Genomic DNA, 20,206 nt, shown 5'->3' with positions numbered 1-20,206 from the left:
TATTTCAAATATATTACCAAAACAACGTCGGTAAACATTAAAGACACATAATTTTTATTTGCTGACGTTTTGTCACGCAACAGTGGAAATCAGTGAAGCGTAGTATTGACGTAGGCGGCTTGTTTTTTATGGATCCTGATTTCATTTCGTAGGTTTGTTTTGTTGTCATTTTGTTTGTTTTAAAGTGAAACTAAGTTCTGGAAAAACTTGAGCGTAGGGGAATGGGGAACTATTGAACTTTTCGAGTTGCCACGTATGATTTACTGGTTGCTTCTTTTAATAAACAACTGAAAATTCCTGTTGAAATTGTTCATTTGTTATTTATTTATATTTTCGTCTCTGTTGACTGTTTATTGTTAGTGTTTCAGTTGGTTTTTGGTTGGTCGGTTAGATAGAATGGAAACAGTATGTAGTTCTGACACATGTATGGAAGTTACGGAACAGCAACATGTAAATGAAAGGTTGACTGAAACGGAAACATTTGCCATTCAAATTCACCAATTTTGTAAAGCCAAACTCCCAACATCTGGTCAAGGTAAGTTAGAATCATTCTGCTTTGTCTTTATTTTTATATTTCCATTATACAGTTAGGAAATAGTATAAATTTCTGAGGTTAGTATTCAGTGTAAAGTTTAGGAATTAAACAATTCCACCAATCATCTAATTTACACAATTATGCACAAGAAACATTTGCCCAAAATTCCCCAGTTCTTCCAAAGTTTTTTTATGCTGAATTCTGTATCCTAAAAAAAGGGTATTGGTTGGTGTTGCTGGTAATAATCACATGTGTATCACATCTGGTAATAATCACATCTTTGAGTGTAGAAACCTTCAAAATCAAAAAACTAAGAAAAACTATCAGATGTTCTTTTGTATTTATTTATTCTAGTTATCTTTATTTAAATCAGGTGTAAATTTCCCCTCTGCCCGAAGTGGTCACCGTGCCATTGCGACTGATGACCACATGTGGGTATTGGGAGGATACAACCCTGATCATGATGCCCAAACAAATGCAGTAAGAGAAACATCACTTTTCAAGTAAGTTTTTACATTTATCAGTGGTAATAGTTATGTACACATGCTGAATTTATCATTGCAGAGAACTTTGGAAGTACAACATTACCACTAACAATTGGGTGTTAGTCCCAAACACTGAACACATGCCACATGAACTAGCATCCCACTCAGGTAATGCTTTGCAATATATTTTGATTTGCCTGTTTGTAAATTTAGTGCTAAACACTAGAATAATGTAAAATGATGAAACAAAATTGTCATGTTAAAAGATACTACTGTACTCATTTGTATTTTTTTACAGCTATTCGCCATCAAAACCATATGCTTGTGTTTGGCGGTACTGGGTTTCCATTTGGTGATCAAAGTAGCAACCGACTTACAGCATGCCATTTACATTCAGGGCAGTGGTATGCAGTAGATTGCAAAGGGTCTAAACCAGAAAAAATATATGGCCAGGTACAGGAATTTTTTGTCAAACGCTTTGACAAAACACTGCACTGATTGTCAAATCCTGTCAACCTTTTATACATTATGAATAGCCATAACACTTTTTTGTGGCAGGCAATGGCAGTGATTGGTTCAAATCTATATGTGTATGGGGGAACAACTGGTTACATTTACAACACAGAGCTTCATGAGCTTAACCTACACACACTGAACTGGAGAAAAGTTCAGCCTGAAAACATGACTGATGAACTGCCTTTAGAAAGGTTTGTTCCGTAAATTTCAGTAAAAAGGTAAATATCTAAGTCTAACATTGTTTTTTCCTAGATATCGCCATGAGATTGCATTTGACGATGATCATATTTATGTTCTTGGTGGTGGTACATCACAAAGCGTTTATTCCTTAAAATATATTTATGTTTTTTCAATCCCTGAAAATGTTTGGAGATTAAAGATTGCCAAATGTGACAAACGATTAAATGGTTGGTACTCTTAAATTGAATTTTCGTGAAATTTTAAGTGTAAAATATTCCTTCGTATATTCTAGAATATCCACTGCCGAGACGTTGCCACAGCTGTATTCAGTTGGGAAAAAATGCGTATATATGTGGTGGCTATGATGGTGAATTTATCATTGGTGATTTGTGGCGATTACAATTAGATGAATTACAATGGACAAAACTGACTGATATGCCTGAACCTGTTTACTTTCATTCATCAGCAATAACCACTGTAAGTTCAACCAACTAAAAATGCCCTGATATAAGTTAAACAAATTTAGCATGGGTGGATCATATTGTAAGACATATGAAAAAATGATCAAACTTCTCTATGTGCTAACCTAGATTTGTATCATGAATATTAACTGAGAAGCACAACATCTATTCAAAGATTGTTTAAATTCCGGGACCCTCTGAATTTTTACATGTTAACATATATAAATATATCTATTATATTGAGAAATATATATTTACAGTTTCTAGAAGTGTAAACTGGTTTAGTGATAAAAAACACAAGAAATTGCTGACCTATTTATGTAGCATATATTTATATGTGTGATATGTAACCATAACATGCATGTTGCTTAGTATTTAGTAAAATCAAACACCAGCAGTTTTGGCCCAATATTACAAATATATAATGGTATTTCATTTCCAGGAGGGTTGTATGATTGTTTTCGGTGGAGTTTCTTGTATTTCTCCAACCACAAGAACAAACTCATGTTACAAGGTTTGGTTGGAAATCCCTTCACTTCAGACTATTTGCTGGCAAGCACTTTTACATTACAATCCATCACTGCTTAAAATGTCAAGGAGGCAACTGTTAAACCTCGGACTAAACCAAGCATTTATTGATAAACTTCCATGCCCTGAAGGTGCATAAGCATCAGATAGTTTTTTTGTTTATATTTTGTCATTTTATACCATTTTCACTGAATTGTGGCCTTTAGATTTATATCAATGTTTTACAAATTTTATATTAGAGTTTTTGTGTCCGAGAATTTTTTTGCTTTTAAGTTACTTGCCTAAACTCAGGCAACAAATAATTGTCAATTTGGGTTGACAATGAATAATTGAAATGTGTAAAGTCCTGATTGCATGGCCATTTTAGCTGCCCTGTTTGACATTGCTCTGCCTAAATTATCTGTCAAATGCAATATCATGTGTTCTTGTGTATCAAGACCTTTAAATTGAAATGTTTTACTTTGTTTTGTCTTTTTGCTATTTGTTGCATTGCAAGGCGTGTTCACTGATATTGATACCTGGATTTCTATCACAATGTTATATTAAACCTCAAATTAAGTAGTTAACCTAACTTGTACTTTTTTCCATAAAAAAATTTGTGAAAGTATAAAGGTGGCATAGGAAAGTTTGGATGTTTATGTTTTGATAAATGCAGCAGTATCAAAAAGTTATCAGCAATTGAAAAACAGAACATAATATTAGAACACGACTTTCTAATTTTTCACTTAACAATTAGAAAATGAAAGCCAAGTGGGTCACTATTCACACAGAAACAAATGGTAAAATTTGTTTGTTATGACATAGTTACCCATTTCCACATGGTGTGAAACATTTCCTGTTGACATAAAAACAATGTAATGTAGACTTTATTTCTTGACTGAAGGAGCCCCAATAGCTCTTGGGGAAGTAGTTTCTACAGCAGCAAATTCATGGACCTTTTCTACAGAAGGTTTAGTGTCTTCAGATGCTGATAAAGTGTCAGGCAGTGTTACATCAGCAGTTGAATCTTCTGAGGAGTTAGACGACTTATAAACATCCTTGTGCTCACTTAAACAGGATTCCCATTTTACAAAGTTCTCGTAACACTTTTCAGCAAATGTGCTTTCATCTTCACGGTTGTCTACCCAACATGAAAATGCTTCGCGAAAGTCTTGCCCACAGGGTCCATTTGGTAAGTTTCCAAGGCATGGGCATTCCCAGTTTATTTCTCCATTGGGTAAAATAGCTCCTGATCAAGGTGTAAAAACGAACGCTTATGTATTGTATTGTATTGACGTTTATACAATTAAATATCAATATTTCACATTAATACTAACCAACATTGCTCTTGTCAATATCATCGGGGTTGTCTGGCTTTAGTTCTACTGTGCTTGGTGCAGACAAATAATCTTCGGTGGCAAAAATGATCGTGTCCTTGCCTAAAATATATACAGGTACAGCAACGTTTTGCAGTCATTTTGGTTTTTAACGAAAATTACTATGTTTCATTTACCTTCTTTTCGGCAATACGACATTTTAGTACTTCTCCGTGTTTTCAAAGGGGGTACTCAAATCACCTTACAACTGAATTAAAGTAATCACTTCTTTCATTTCCTTACAAAACAAACAACAAACATGCTTTCTAATCCCGACCTTCAAATCGCTGAGTCATAAAGCCAGTATTACGACAGCACTTTCAAATCAGTCAAGTTTTTTAATGAAGTATTTTGTTTTTGTTGATTATTGAACGTATTTTTAAATCAGTGAAAATGTTTTTTTTGTAAAACACGAAAATTTTAAATTCATATTCTCAAAACCATTCCTTGTGGGGATCTATTAAAACGCATTTTCTCGCGTGAACTGAGTTGAGTTGAGTTTAACTATAATATCACGTTATATGAAAACTTCCGTAAAACAACAAATTATAAAAAAATAGCTGACGTGTCTTGTAGTTTGGATTGTAATTTCAGCGAAATAAGGCAAAGAAAAAATTAAAGACACCCCATAACCGTAAATTTTTTTCCCACGTGACATATAACACGCCTGACGTAAATAATCCAGCATCAGTCTTTTTCAATTTACCACAACAAGTGAGTACGTTGGTTTTTTATCCTCTTCAATCTTAATTATTTGATAAAGTTTGAAAATCTTTTGCAAGGATTTGGCATTAACAGAATTATTAGAGCTTTAATGAGATAGTAAACAGAAGGAGTTCGCCTTAATAGTCATGTGTGTCTCAAACTTTTGTAATTGCAATTTGTACTTTTGTCAGTATGGCGGACGCTGCACCAGCCGGTGGATCAGGAACTCGTGGAGGTTTTCGGGGAGGATTTGGGGGTCGTGGACGCGGCCGAGGCAGGGGACGTGGCCGTGGACGAGGTCGTGGACGTGGCAAAGACGAGGAAAAGAAAGTAAGGATAAATACCTGTCAAAAGATGCTTAGCTAATTTTTGTTACATTTTTCTGTAATACACATGTACATGCACATATATTTGTTTACTTTTGGATAGGTAAAAAGTATTAAAATATGTTGGTGTTTTTTTAGGCTATATTTTTCTTCGTGGAGAGTTTGCGGTTCACACTAGTATAAACTGACACAAAATGTGTTAAAAGTAGTGGCCCTTTTAAAATGTGTCTTTTATGTTGATTGAAGTTTAATTTACTAACAGGACCTGATAAAATTCATTATATTGTTTGTTTTCTGTTGTCAATTCTTTTGAATTCTTAGAGCTAAACTAAACCTGAATTTAATTTTTTATTTACTTTTGTTTGCAGTGGATTCCCGTAACCAAGTTGGGAAGACTGGTTATGGATGGCAAAATCAAATCTCTTGAGGAGATCTATCTCTTCTCACTTCCTATCAAGGAGTGTGAGATCATTGATTTCTTCATTGGCTCCTCGCTTAAGGATGAAGTACTCAAGATCATGCCAGTCCAGAAGCAGACCCGTGCAGGTCAAAGAACTCGCTTCAAGGTAAAAAGCACTTAGTTGAGCCATTTTGTTAAAAAAAAAAACAATTCTGTGCATAATACCAAAAGGTGTGCAATAGCTTGGAAAGAAAGTTAGCCCTTTAGGATTTCTTATAAAATCTATGTTTATAAAATCTATGTTCTAAAATCTATGTCTTATAAAATCTAATCTATGTTGTTAACGGAAACTGTCTATTTATGTATATTCTTTTGTAAGATTCTATGTTGTTTTGTGTCATGCTTATGTTGTTTGTTTCTTTTTTCAGGCTTTTGTGGCTGTTGGTGACTCTAACGGTCATGTTGGTCTTGGAGTAAAATGCTCCAAAGAAGTTGCCACTGCTATTCGTGGAGCGATCACCCTTGCAAAACTCTCCGTCATCCCAATTCGTCGTGGTTATTGGGGAAACAAAATTGGCAAGCCTCATACTGTGCCATGCAAGGTACATAATTTTTAGCAGTTTGATTTTGTTTTGTTTTTGCTTAAAGATTGTCATCTTAGCCAATTTTTTTAGCTTTTATTGAGGCAAAAATGTGTTTTTGTAGGTGCATGGCAAATGTGGTAGTGTCCACGTCCGACTCATTCCAGCACCTCGTGGTACAGGCATCGTGTCAGCTCCAGTACCCAAAAAGCTGTTGAGTATGGCTGGTTTGGAAGATTGTTACACATCTGCCGCTGGACAGACCGCCACGCTGGGAAACTTTGGTAGGGATAATGAGCTGTTTTGTTGTTTGTTTAAGCAAGTTCTTTCGGGACTTTTTTGTACTTTAATTAACAGAAATAAAGCGAGTAAAAAACAAATCTAAAGCTGTGGCGATGTTGCTTAAATATAAGCAAAAATACAAGCTAACACTCGATCATATAATACAATATGACCCAAATGCTTTGAAAACATGGCCTTGGGTCCTAGCAAACAGATGTAGTTGTTCTAAAATAAATAAATCAAGCAGCGCAATGAAAAATTCCTAGCAATATTGCTTGCCCTAATATACAACTTAAAAATGATTGCAAAACCACAGTTTTAGAGCCTAGGAAACAAATTTGCTGAATCAAAACAAACACAGCAAAGTAAAACCCTAATGTGTCTAGTTTTTAGCCATAATACATCACCAACAATGTTTTTTTTACAGCCAAGGCCACGTTCAATGCCATCTCGAAGACGTACAGCTACTTGACCCCTGACCTGTGGCGCGACCAGCCGTTGACAAAAACACCATACCAGGAGTATACTGACCATCTCACCAAGACGCACGCCGTGTCGGGCGTCCAGAGGCAAGAGGTTCGCAAATATTAGACAACGACGGCGCAGCCCGGAGTGCAAAGGCAAGGCCAATAGCACCCGTTAATGGCGTGTAGCCAAGTTTTGTCGAATTTTGATGTGCATACTTTGTGTTGATTACGCAACCGTTTCATTTTACCGCGAAGGCTACCTTTTTTCGGTGACTTAAAAAACTTGTTTTTACAAAAACCCGCCCCTAAGTTCCAGAAGGTTCCCTTGGACGGCCAATACCCGCCCGCTTTTTTGTTTAATCTGGATTTTTCTGTTGCGTTCGTGGAAGAGCAAGCCCGGTTCTTGGTGCGTTGTGGTATGAATACAAAGTTGCATCTCAAATTGGTGTGTTTGTAAAAACGAAGCAAGTGACAGTTGAGGTACGAAATAAGGTAAAAGTGGTCTGATTTAGGCGTTAACGTCTCCAGGTAGATAAAAACAAAAATGTATCTTTGTGCGGTAACTGCAGCAAAAGGTTTTATTGAACTTAGTCCTACGCCAAAGTCTGTGCATAGGTTGTGCAGTGGCAGCTGTCCAAAATGGCAGTTCAAGGCAGGATCACATGTTTTCATAACCGCTGTTTAAAGTAAAACTAATGTGGGTTACAACTTCGCTTTAGTCGTGTGTACCGCTTTGTGAACTCTGCGTGTCCCGAAATAGTTCTACTAAATACATGTATTTGAACATGATTACCTGTCAATTATCAGAAAAGTATATCAATTTGTTTGTGTGTATGAAATGATTATTCCATCCTGGATTTTTTTCCGGGCCCTTGGCTTTACTGTAAGATTACTATACGGACCTGATTAGCCATATGTTAAATTTGTGCCAAAGTCACTAAAATTGATAGCACTAGCATATTACTAACTATCTCACTAAAACGTTTCCTTAGTAGTGTAAACACGATTTTCAGCTCCGGTAGGTAACTGCAAAAACACGACTAGTTTCGCTTTAAACAAAGTCTCACCAGTTCCTGGTACACACAAGTTGATTTGAGCCGCAAAGGCCAATATCGTGTAGTGTGTTTGAGGCCAGCAAGTTGTTTTGTGAGTTAACTCAACGGCGAGTGAATCTGTTGTGCAAAATGTCTTGCAGTTGGTAGTTATAATTTTATAGAGTAAAGAGTATAACCCAAAACGAAAAGGCAATGTGTGCGCGTTGAAGTAATGTAAACGCTAACCTCCATCATTTAACGGTGTTAACCAGCCTACAGGCCACCCAGTTTCAGTGTTCAAAATCGACTACCTTATGGTCAGTAAGGCATAGAGTAGACTATAGACAACCAAACCCTAATTGTTGCAGGATCACATGTAATGTTGGGCTTTGGGGTCAATATACTTCCCAGACTTTAAAATCAATAATTAACGTGGGTGGCAAAGCAAAGAATTTTATCACTTTCACTTTGTGTTGGGATAATGTGTTTGCAATTTATGTTGTACTTAACAAGTGATTTAATGAAAAATCAAAACAGGACATAATTGTTGGGCCAATCTTAGCGTTTCGAACAATTTTATGTACCGAGGGTAGTTGATTTTGATAGACACGGAAATAAAGATATCAATTGTGCATGATTCACTACATGGGCTTTTTCGTGCCAATGACACATCGTAATGCGTCAAAATTTCTTGTTATACGTCCAGCGAGTAAGGGTCAAAGTAAGAACGACCTTTATGTAGACAAAGCAGTGCTTTCGTAACTATCATTGTCAGAAAATAGGCTTTTTGCAGTTGAGATAAAGTTTTCTCAGTAGTTTGAACATGTTTGGATTTAGTTTATCGTCCGTTTTGTGTTTTTTTGTAAATTGAAGAAGAAAAGATTCAAATCCTTGCAACTCTAGTAAGTGTTATGGTTAAAAATTATTTGCGACAAACTGTTTTGTAATAACATTAAAAACACAGCTCAGCGTTATAAACAGCTTTGTTTTACACGATCTTAACCTCGTACAGATTAAAGGAATTGTGTAATCAATAATTATAATTTAATCACAAACATTACTGCCAAGGTAGTGGTGTATATAGAATACATCGTTCAGACGTTTCGACAATCTCTGTTGTCAATTGTCATCATCAGTGCATGTTTGCACAGGGTTCGGGGTTTGCACTTTAAAATTATAAACAGAATCACCCAGTTCATGGCTTGGTGGATGAAGACTGCAATGAACCTTATGTCTATTGAGTTAAGTTCATGAAAAACGTTAAGTTTTTGAGATATGCATATATTTCGCTTGACAGCATCATTATAATCCTTCGGTAAACGAAAATTAAAAAGCAAGTGCTTCTGACTCAAAATCAGTAGATACGAAGTTGTTAAAATCGAGACATATATTTGACCCATACAGGCATCGTCAGTGTCTAAAAACTGCAAACAACGAAGGTTGAGTAAAGGAAAACAGATGTAAAAGCATACAAAATAAACTATAAAATCGAGGTATATATTCACCTTTAAGGCATCGTCAGTGTCTAAAAACTGCAAACAACAAAGGTTAAATAAAGGAGAACAGATGTAAAAGCATACAAAATAAAACATACTGAAACAGCAGTGATCGTGGACATTAACTTGCTTACTATTAGAGGTATATTTATTATATTTATAATCCTTCAGGGTTTAATTTTAACATTTTTAGTACCGCAACTTCATCCCTCTTTGAGTTGGTTATTTCCGTTTTTTATCACTGGGTTAATAAAAATTATCTGGCTGTTTTAGTCTCCCTCGATGTCGGTGTATGTAGGTTTTGCAGTTTCATCTTGGCAAAATAACAAAGTTTATCGCTGGGTCACATGTTACTATAACTGCATCTGTGAAGCAAAGCAGTAAGGCACAACGCAAATAGCACAAATTTCCGCAGCTGCCGAAGCTCGTTTGCATTTTATCCCCGTTGCCTTTGTTTTTTAACTTTGTTTAGTCAAGAGAAGCTGGAAATGCGCTGTAACTATAGCGGTGTCAAGTTTTTGACTTATTTGTGTTTGTCAGAAATTGGCGAAGGCGTATATTTTAGAATGCGGAAGGGCAAAGTATCATTATTGCATCACAATGACAGTATTACTCTAACACAAGCGTTTCTTATACTATAGCTTCTATTTTAAACATGTAAACTCAGGGTTTTACTATTACGGCACAAACCTTGTACCTATATCATGTTCAACAAATCGCACAAGTTACAACCTTTAAAAGCAGCAGTAAAAAGCTTAACTTGCTATGTTTATTTTGTTAGGACAGCAATTTATGTCGGTTGACAAGTTGAGTAGACAGGAAAATTTGCCATTGCTTAGCAATCATTAACGTAAACTTCCCCACCACGATTCGGGAAGTATATATGCAGAGGAAAGGCCGATCACGCAAGGTTTGACAAAAGCCAGAAACACACCGGACGAAAGTGTTCTATAAGGTTCAGCTTGACTTGACGCCAGCTTAGTAAGTCACCATAAAGCAAATTTTTGTAAACAAACCTTTGTCATAGTTTACAGGGCAGAGTATTGCAGACATTCAGGCAAAGAATGGTGTGATTGCATTGTGTACATTTCTCAGGTCAACTTTATCATGATATTTCGATAACTAGTTCAGTGCACATTTACGTTTTACATGCCCAAAGTGGAACATCAAGGAAGCTTGGTTAGTAACTAAGGTATTACGACAGCATTAGAGTGTCTATTTTGATAGTTCTGGGGGATTTTTTTCTCAAATGCCAACGCGAGATGCTCGTTATGTTGTGCGCACGTTAGGCCTATAAAAACACCGGGACAAAATCTTACGTACACTACACACAACCAACGATAAAAAATGCTGTACAAGCGAGATATACATCGCACACATAACAAATATTTGTCCAAATACCACTCTTTGGACCCAAAATTCAGACCCAAAGGGGGCAAGGATTGACTTGAATCTTTTGTATGTGAAATACCTTTTTAAGGTCATAACTTCGACGGAATTGCAGCATTACCTCTAATGCTATTGGTTATGTTTTCAAGTAGGTGTGTTAACGGAGGCTTTATTAAGACTTCCTTGTGGTACATGAGTAGCAGATGTAAAAACTTCATGCAACACTAAATTTGAAGAAATATAACATGACAAGTCGAAAATCGGTAAGTTGTTTGCTTTTTAAACATCAGTAACTTGTAAATCAAATGTTTTTTATTTATTTTTTAGTCAAGCTAGTTTTTTTTATACTATTGTCTTCCAAATATAGAAATACCTGGTATGTGGTTTTCTGTTTTTGAGGGAATAAAAGTCCCAGCCATGTACTTTTGGTTTAACCTGAAATGTTATTTTACAGTCTGCAGCTTGTCGTGCAAAAGTATCACTAAAATATATATTTAGTCAAACACTTTTGAATACTTGAAAATGCGAAACCAATAGTGGATAAAAAGCAAGGACATTTCGACAATATTTAACTCATGGAATTGTTTATCGATTTGAGACATTTGGTGGCTAAAAAGCCATATGTTAAGGCGAAATTTCGCGTACATAGGATATTTTTAGACAATATGGGGCTTTCACTTTCTTGACATGTCAGTCTTTTTGTTTCAAACCAAATAGTAAGTGTAAAGAGTATAAAAGCATGTGCCTTTCCAAGCAGGTGTACAGTATATCGTGTATGCAGCAAAGATGACAGAGTTAACCGGTAAAACTCTGCAGTTTGCGCAGAACGTGTTCCCTAAGACGAAGAATAGCTAGTTCAAAGCTATACAACCTTAACAAAGACTGACAAGACCATAGGGCTGAGTGTTCGTAACCAAAAGTAAAGTAACATTTATCGTGAGTCCGCGTCAACTGAAAACGCAATAAGCAACATTAACGAAAGCCAATCCTTGGAAGCATATAAAGCTGTACTCCAGTTTAAAGCTAAGACAACCATTATGTCTGAAAGTTATTCGTAAATGCTAGCCTTTCATGTCATGTAGTTCAGCTGTGACTATAGTTTCATAGTGTGCGGAATGGTTAAAAAATTGGGTTTTATGCAAACACCAATAACGTCACCGCGCAATGACGTGGGCCACCCGGTCAATTATCGTTCTAGCGAGTCAAGGAAACGCCAAGAGAGCCACGGCACGGTTTGCCCTGCCACGAAGTAAAGGCACAAGCTCCACAATTTTGTTTACAAAGTGAGGGCCGACATTACCCTCTTACAGTACTGCTCACTACAAGAGATCTTGCTGTAGTGTGAATGGTTTTAGGCATACTTTGGTGTTAGGCATGTTTAGTTTAGTTAATCAGTTTCGCTCTTTGAGTAAAAGCGTGTAGTAAATAGCTTAAACAGCATGTAACGTTTGTAATTTAAATGTTGAAATATAAACTTTAGATGTTAAACGTAAGGTCTTGCATGTTAAAACTAGAAGTTAATTTAGAAAATGAAGATTAGAGGGATCGCAAAAGAACCGCTTTAAAGGACCATAGCACTGACATAATTAGGGTGCAAATAACACAATTTATTTAACCGAACGTCCACAAGTCAGCGATCGTGTTGTACGCAGAACAAATAGCCGAAACTCCGCAAGTGAAAGTAAGAAACTGCTTCTAAGCGTCGTAACACGCCCGAAACTGTTAAATGTTTTGCTTTTTATGACAAGTTTATTTAGAAAACCCAATTGTTGCGTTACGATCCGTAACAAAACGGTTACTGCTTATCATTTTAAGTATAGGTGAACATTTCTTTAGTCAACCGCACATTAAAATTGACCACGGAGTAATAACGTATGTATCAGCTTGGTTTAGAAACAATAAAGTATAGTCTGGAAGACAATAGTCCCATAAATAGATGTTTTAAGAATAAAGAAAACAGCCTTAGAATTTGTAATTAAGTTTACGTCATATGGGTTGCAGTTGGTCGAAACTCGGAAATTGAATCATGGCTTGCTTGTCTAAAGAAGTCAACAGAGAGTAGCTATAGCACACTAGTATAAGGAAGCTTGCACATAGTTTATACCAAACCACGCGTTTGAAGCATACGAAGCATAGTTTTGGAAGCATACTTTACAAGGCAATTCGTTGTGACAAAGCCGAACTTTCGCTTATCAATCGGCGCAAGCCAAAGTTGCGGTCAAAAGTGCAAAGACTATGAACAATAATAACTACCTATTCCAGACACCGAACTATGTCGTCACAATCATGCTGTGTATTATGCATTGTCAGCTGCGCCACACAGCACAAGCAGAGCTGACTTCCGTGTATTACTATCTCGCTAGATCAGTAACTGCGTCATAACCGGTATAGTGCTACGCAAATGTACAGTGCACTCTAGGAAAAAGTTTAAAAACAGATAGTTTTGAGGTATTAAGAAAATTTACAAGTTTATTACTAATACTAATTAACATATTAGGCAAGTTGAAATGGCTACTGGTTGAGGTGTTTGAGACAGATATAGCTCAAGTTTTGTTGTTGTTTTGTTATTTGCGGGTTCAATGGGAAGTGTATTTACTGCGTGGGTTTCAGGCAATGCGTGGAGTGGTGTAACTTGAACGGCTGTAATCCACACATTTAGGCCAATTTCTGCTTTGCAGTGCTTTTGTTTTGCTTGTAAACACCAAAGTTACATCAACTGTTTGTTATAAAAGTGCAAGAGAAGTTATTGTCCAAATTCTGGAAAAACAAGGTAATGCTCGTTTATGATTTTTGTTTATTTTTCACAATTATTTGGGTATATAACTTTCTCAATGGTATGCAGTGATGCAAAAATTACCTTGAGCATATATAGCAGGGGCGGGCAACTTCTCCAGTCGGCGGGCCTGATATGGGAAAATAAAGTACTTGGCGGGCCGGATTCCCGAATCGATACATTAATCGCGTATTTATCCAGTGATTTGAAACGGATTTTTGACCACCTAAACCAGTGGTCTTCAACCATTTTAGCGAAATCGCCCCCTTGCTAGGGCACTGACTCAATATCGCCCCCCATTATATCGTTTTTTTAAAGTTCTTGACTCTTGAGCATTTGCGTGCAATTAGATTTACCCAGCACCAACGAATGCTTATGTTAACAGTTAAAACCCAATTTAATTGCTACAACAACACTGAGGGTCAATTTCACGCAATTCTAACGCATCCAAGCAAAGTTTGTGACGTCATAGACAAGATAACATCATACGATTATGCGCAAACAATAGCTATTTTTGTCATTTTGATTAAAAGTAATGAGGCATTACTCAGCAAAAGAGAAACCTATACATTCCACATTAATAACAGTTTTTGAAGCGCTAGCAGACCTATAGAAAGTGTAAAAGTGAAACAAGTTTGAGGGAAAGCTCGTTACCGTTATATTAAAAAGGTATAGCCGGTCACCATACATAGTGCATACACCAATTTAATGCATACACCACAGACTTAGATAGTTTTTTTTGCTTAGATAGTAACGGCGGGAAAGTTTTTTGCTATTGGGGAGCGTTACTGTCCGTTACAACTATAATTTGACGTAGTATGCAAGTAGTGGGGGATTGCGGCAGACTGTGGCCGCGGGCCACATTACCATGTATGACCCGGAAACTGTCTGCGGGCCGGTCAAAATCCCGTCGCGGGCCGTATGTTGCCCGCCCCTGATATATAGTATACCGAATTTTATCAAGTTGTATGGCTTTAGTAATACAAAACATTGCAGAAAGGTAAAAAGGAAATGTTGTAGTCGGATTTATGGTTGTGGGCAATCAGTGTAAATAACAATCCAACAGTGTAATGGCCTGTTCAGGCTTAGAATTGCTGATTGTAATAGCGCAGTTCCAAAGAAATTACCTAATCATCAAACGATTATTGTTGGTGATTCATAGCCTATTGTTACATCACCGTACCAGGGTGACTGACTGCCAACACATTTACGTTATTAAGCAGGCGTTGTTCTGATGCAGTCTGACAAAACGTCAAAGAATTTTGTAGTGCACGATTTTGTCTGCTAATTTGTTTGATTAGTCTGTATTCGGACGCTTAATTACAAGCTCGTAGTGAGTTTGGAAAACCAAACCAGTACAGCTAACGAGATTGAAATTACTTTAAATTCAACAAACCTGACCGTTAATAATATGACGCCAGTTTAAGAGGAAAGATCTATTCTCGGATTGTTTGTCAAAGTTGAAAAATAAAAGTACACGATTTAGTAAAACATAAGCAATTGTGAAATTTCATTTTGTAAGTTGAATATCATTTTGGTGAGCAATTTTTAAGACCAAGATATGATTTGTGATTACCACATCAACTGTATAGGCTTACGCGTGATATACTTCCTTCAAGTGATCTTGCTTTGTTTTGCAGCCCGTGGTAGCGGATTTGGTTAAAATGTATGGGCAACCACCCGGAAAGCCGGCGTTCACACCGAATAAGCCATCGGTAGGTGTTGCTGACTTGAGTTCTATAAAACAAGCTATTGCTCATTGCCTGTTACAACTGTGTGTCGTTCAAATGTTTGTTTGTTTTATTAGTCCACAGCTGTAAAAACAAACATTCAATACGTTTGAGCTAAAGTTAACCATATTCGTGGCTCCGATTGTTGTAGAGATCATTAATGTTTTCACTAATTTGACGAACATTTAGGGAAAATGTATTAAAAATCAATGCCCAAGTCAATTTTAACAATTGTTTGTATATTTTTGCTACTTGCTGGATTTTTTTGCGAAAACCCCTTATGTTGCCATATCGTGTTGATGTAACCAGTGCCGGATTAAGGGTCTGCTGGCCTGTAGGCACATTTTATAAGTGGCCCGAAAATCAAGGTTGCCAACTAAAAAATTAGAATTATCAGTATTGCCAAATCATTGACTAAATTTCTACTGGTTTTAAAGTGGCCTGGATTTTTGACTGGCCTGTAGGCACGTGCCTACTTTGCCTAATGGTTAATCCAGCACTGGATGTAACACAACCTAATGGTATTTGTTTTGTCATTCCAATTTGTCCGTGACTTTTAAAACGTTTAAACAACCAATAGTCTTGACAACTGAACTTATGCAAATCTACAAACGTAAGGGTCAAAAACAGAACTCAGTAACCCATAAAGTAAGGTTACACTTTTAGAAAGGAATAAACAACGTATGTTTTAAATCGTTTTTAGCAAAAGTGCATTTTCATGCAGACCTTAGCTAAACCATGGGAGCAAAAAACGACCGACAATGACTCAAAGCCGGCTCCTAGGTCGAGCTTTCTTAACAATACCCGATCCGGTTCCGATGCCTCGCGAAAGTTTGGACCCGGAAACAACGTCAGCAGCCTCTCTTCTAGTGGATCCGGATCAATGCCTGCATGGAAAAGGGAATTGGAAAGAAAACGCGAAGAAAAGAATGAAACAGGTAGATAATGTGGAAATTTTTATTGCACACAAAAATTGTTACTAGAAGGGGCCATTAAAAAGGTACCGCTTCATGATTTTGTTAAAACTGATAGTAGTTGAGCATCTGCTTGTATATGCAACGTTCACGATAGCTTGCTAAGTGGTTTCATTCCCAAATTTTGAAACCCATTTCGATAAGGCTGTGACTGTAAACAAGATTGTGTGCTAACCTTTACATACACTTTCACTTTGCCTTTTTTGTTGTATATATTTTCCTACACCTGCTCTTTTATAATGGCACTTAAAAGTAAGGTTTAGCATCCTGTGTTATCCTACGAAAGCCACAAATTTTTTTGCTCAACTTTATGAACGCATCATTGACGCAACAAAAGTTAACTGTCTACTTAAACATAAATATAAACTAGTTGCTCACCTTAGTCGCCTATCCTTTATTTATCTTTGGTTTGTGAATCCGTTTTTACTTATAATACTCAGTTCGACATGGCGCTAAATCAGAGGAGGTGGTCTGTTTAACAATGCTTCTGTTTTATACACAGCCCCGGAACCAGCTTGGAAACAAAACCAAAGGAAATCGAACGAAAATTCTGATCCTCCGGTAACGCGGAAACCGTGGGAAAAAGACACACAAAATACCGGAAATAGCGAGCCTACGTGGAAAAAACCTGCTCCGAACACAAATAGCGCACCATGGGCAAGAAATCAAACTAAAACCGAAGAAAATGAAAAACCAGTAGTTTCTAACAAGCCATGGATGAAAAAGCCGGAGGTTGCCGAAGAAAAACCGGTGCCATCCTGGAAAAAGCCTCCGCCTCCAGCAGCCAACAAACCCGGATGGTTGAAGAAAGACGAAGATCAAAATGAGAAACCAAACCTTTGGAAAAAGCCAGAGGTGAGGTGGATGTAGTTTTTTTAGAAAATGGTTTAACTTATATTTGCTTGAGTTTGCCATTTGCTTAGATCACATTATTATCAAATTCTACTTGATTGCTTTATGTGCAAATAAAGCTGCAGACAGTGTACACTGCTCTTAAGGTTTAATCAGTTCAGCTGGTAACAAGATAGGCCGTATTTGGCTAGTGTAACATTCAACGGCATTCCAGCATGTTGGAATTAACAAGCTAAAAAGCCATGCCTCACCTATTCTGTTTGATGCCACAACTGGGAGTAAACCACAAAGGAAACTGGCTCACAATGGCCAAGCAACTACTTGTTTTAATTTTGGCACTAATCTGATAAATGGAAAAACTAAATTTTAATAAAATCTTGACTTGATTAAATATACATTACTAAGTACCCCATACAAATGAATTACACTAAAACCGACAGGTAATTGAAATAACCACACCCTCTTGGTCAAAACCTAAGCCAGAAGAACCAGAACGGCCTCCAAAGCCAAGTTGGCAAAACAGAAACAATGACGAGCCCCCGGCGCGTCCCTGGGCCAAAAAGCCAGAACCAATCAACCCTGCCCAGAAAAGCCATCTCCATGCATTCAAACAGACAGATCTACCGCCTCCAGTGGACGACGATGTTTATGACGACACAACCGTTGAAGCGGAACAAGAATTTCCGCCACCACCCATGCCAAGTAAGCTGACTTGAAAAAAATTGGTAATATTGCCAACGTTCATGAAGAAGCATTTTTGCAACTTCTTTCTGTAAACTTTCAAGTTGTGAAGTGTTCCCTAGCTTTGCTAAACAAATGCCTTTATCCAGCTTTCTGTGGTTTAAAGGTAACGCCAAGATTTAATAGACACGGGAATAAAATGGTCATGAAGTAAATATACAGTAAACCTCGGTTGAATCAGATTCAGTTAATCTGGATCTTTGGACAAAACTCGAGCTACACATGATTAGCATTGTGGTAAGGCTTGAACTAATCGACATCGGTAAAACCGGATTTTCGCCTAATCCTGACAATTTATTTGGTCCAAATGGGTTCGGATTAACCGAGGTTTGCTGTAGTCCTAACTGTTTGTGTCTATTGCGATTGGATAATTCATCATAAACGCCTTTTTTTCGAAAACTTCAAGTCGTGATCTACACATTTCCTTACATTGAATTTGATTTGTTAACAAAACTCGTCGTAATGATCATTAGTGCTGATGAAAAGATACGAGTCAAAATGTTCATTTGCTATGCAGATCATTTGATTTGAACTTGACATTGTTAAATTTGTCTGAATCTTTTGCAGCGCCGCCATCAACTCTCGGTCGAAATGAACGAAAGTCGTTTCTTCACAAGCCGGACAACACAGGTATTTGTTTGTGAAGATTTGCTCAAAGCCTTTTCAAACATTGACTTTGCTAGTCAGAATCAGCATTTTCAGAAATTACTTGTTCTTTAGCGGTTAATTGCACTTGTTTTAAGCCAATGAATAAAAACACGATCGATCAGACAAATGTTATATGTTCGGACCTGAAATAAATCCTTAACATTTGCCACCTAATTTGACTTTATTATGCAAATGGACACAAGGCATTGACTTGTTGCATTCAGCCTTTGTATACATTTTCATGTGGAACTGCCAGCAAACCAGTCTATTCGGAAAAAAATATGGTTTAGGTTTTTATTATAGGGGTATAACCAGGGTTGCCATTGACATAGAGCCTGAAATAAGGACAATTAAAAAATTAAACAAACGATTTAGAATAAATCTTTGAATTTATATGATCCATGACATATCATATGCCATATATTTGCCAGAAAACATATGTTCTAGCAACCCCTTGTTCGTAGAAAATACTTTGTGCATTTTACAACAGCTCAGGTCTCGGTAAACTGTAACTTATAGCGGGGATTTGACTTGTAATTGTTGAAAATAAGACAAAATAAGGACGTAAGTGAAAAAGAAGGACATTTCTTAGAAATAAGGACAGTACATTTTTCTAAGACAGTGCCCTTCAAAATAAGGACAAATCTTAGAAATAAGGACGGTATGGCAACCCTGGGTATAACATATCGGGTGAGACAGACTGAAAACTTTGACAAGTCTGAAGTCGTCCACCGTTTTATTAGACATATATATTTCGCCTAAGTAATAGGCATCGTCAGTATCTAAAAACAAAACAGCGCTAAAAAATGGTATGCAGGTATAACTATAAAGCACAAACAAAACATATTAAAAACTGCTGACAGTAAGGTAGAACTGGGACCTGCAGATGGCGCGGCCAAACACGCACTAGTAAAGATGGAAAGAAAAAGAAAAACGCTCAATCTGTGGCGCGGGGCAAAAGAAGGTAGATAAGGACGGCAGAAGCGTTGTAAAAACCAATGGCGGAAACACTGATAAAAATGAACGCGTAGGAATAAACAAATAAAATGTTATTTAATGTAGGGTAAAAACATTTTTTGTAAGTTTATTTCAGCTCCAATCTTGCTGGCCCACTTACTTTCATAGATGTCCAGTAGATGGATAGGTGGCTGCTCCAAAAACTGCACCCGAAAACACGTGCTGATAGGGTCACGGGCGTTGGCGCTATGCTCTGTGGCATAGTGCTGACAAAGGGCTGCCTTTTCGTTATAATCACCCGGTTTGAAAGAATTCCACATAGATCTGTGTCCCGTCCAACGTACTGAAAACTTATTTTTTGTTTGACCGACATACTGCTTTTGGCATATTGTGCAGGTGGCAGCATATATGCCATAGTTGCGGCATGTGAGTGTTTGCCGTAACTTTGTTACACCCTTTTTGCTTTCTATGTTAGTGGTATAGTCAACCATTCCTTTGTGATTTCCAAAGTGTCCACACAAAGCACAGTGTCCACAAGGTGCAGATGAGCCCCCAATAGGCATGGAACTGTTTTCCCCGACTTGCGCTAGCCGTCTGTAGCGGGTAAGGAGGTTTCCGAGTGTTGGTGGTCGTTTGTATGTTATTGTGATATTTTTTACCAAACTTCGGTCTTTTGCGGAAGGTTGTAGTAGTAATGGAAAGCTCGTTGCCCAAACATTCAGAGCCTTTTGCGAGCTGTTGCCATTCGAGGGTGGAAATCTGTTTGTCCACATACTTGCTTTTTCAATGAC

General features: G+C 37.2%; 4 protein-coding genes across 4 annotated transcripts; 3 read left to right on the top strand and 1 right to left on the bottom strand.

Moving 5' to 3' along the window:
- The first annotated feature begins 329 nt into the window (after positions 1 to 329).
- Positions 330 to 3,271, top strand: LOC145223887 (kelch domain-containing protein 10-like). Its single transcript, XM_080090294.1, has 8 exons — positions 330 to 535; positions 909 to 1,038; positions 1,100 to 1,188; positions 1,319 to 1,473; positions 1,579 to 1,727; positions 1,789 to 1,943; positions 2,009 to 2,193; positions 2,620 to 3,271. Exons 1-8 carry the CDS (start codon positions 397 to 399, stop codon positions 2,842 to 2,844), a joined length of 1,227 nt encoding a protein of 408 aa, XP_079946420.1. The 5' UTR covers positions 330 to 396; the 3' UTR covers positions 2,845 to 3,271.
- Positions 3,272 to 3,318: 47 nt separating this feature from the next.
- On the bottom strand, positions 3,319 to 4,363 carry LOC145223889 (mitochondrial intermembrane space import and assembly protein 40-like). Its single transcript, XM_080090296.1, has 3 exons — positions 4,198 to 4,363; positions 4,022 to 4,123; positions 3,319 to 3,933 (listed from the first exon to the last, which is right to left on the bottom strand). Exons 1-3 carry the CDS (start codon positions 4,217 to 4,219, stop codon positions 3,572 to 3,574), a joined length of 486 nt encoding a protein of 161 aa, XP_079946422.1. The 5' UTR covers positions 4,220 to 4,363; the 3' UTR covers positions 3,319 to 3,571.
- Positions 4,364 to 4,711: 348 nt separating this feature from the next.
- Positions 4,712 to 7,263, top strand: LOC145223888 (small ribosomal subunit protein uS5). The gene is made up of 6 exons (XM_080090295.1): positions 4,712 to 4,774; positions 4,957 to 5,095; positions 5,460 to 5,657; positions 5,920 to 6,093; positions 6,197 to 6,356; positions 6,782 to 7,263. The coding sequence occupies exons 2-6, from the start codon at positions 4,958 to 4,960 to the stop codon at positions 6,943 to 6,945; spliced, it is 834 nt and encodes a 277-aa protein (XP_079946421.1). The 5' UTR covers positions 4,712 to 4,774; position 4,957; the 3' UTR covers positions 6,946 to 7,263.
- A 6,112-nt stretch (positions 7,264 to 13,375) lies between these two features.
- On the top strand, positions 13,376 to 18,472 carry LOC145224261 (uncharacterized). Its single transcript, XM_080090722.1, has 6 exons — positions 13,376 to 13,510; positions 15,154 to 15,228; positions 15,968 to 16,181; positions 16,720 to 17,072; positions 17,510 to 17,771; positions 18,378 to 18,472. The coding sequence occupies exons 2-6, from the start codon at positions 15,178 to 15,180 to the stop codon at positions 18,452 to 18,454; spliced, it is 957 nt and encodes a 318-aa protein (XP_079946848.1). The 5' UTR covers positions 13,376 to 13,510; positions 15,154 to 15,177; the 3' UTR covers positions 18,455 to 18,472.
- The last annotated feature ends 1,734 nt before the right edge of the window (positions 18,473 to 20,206 follow it).

Source organism: Phallusia mammillata, chromosome 4, assembly GCF_965637545.1.
Source record: "Phallusia mammillata chromosome 4, kaPhaMamm4.hap1.1, whole genome shotgun sequence".
NCBI lineage: Eukaryota > Metazoa > Chordata > Ascidiacea > Phlebobranchia > Ascidiidae > Phallusia > Phallusia mammillata.
The sequence above is the reverse complement of the archived record's forward strand: the minus strand, read 5'-3'. Positions and strand labels throughout refer to the sequence as shown.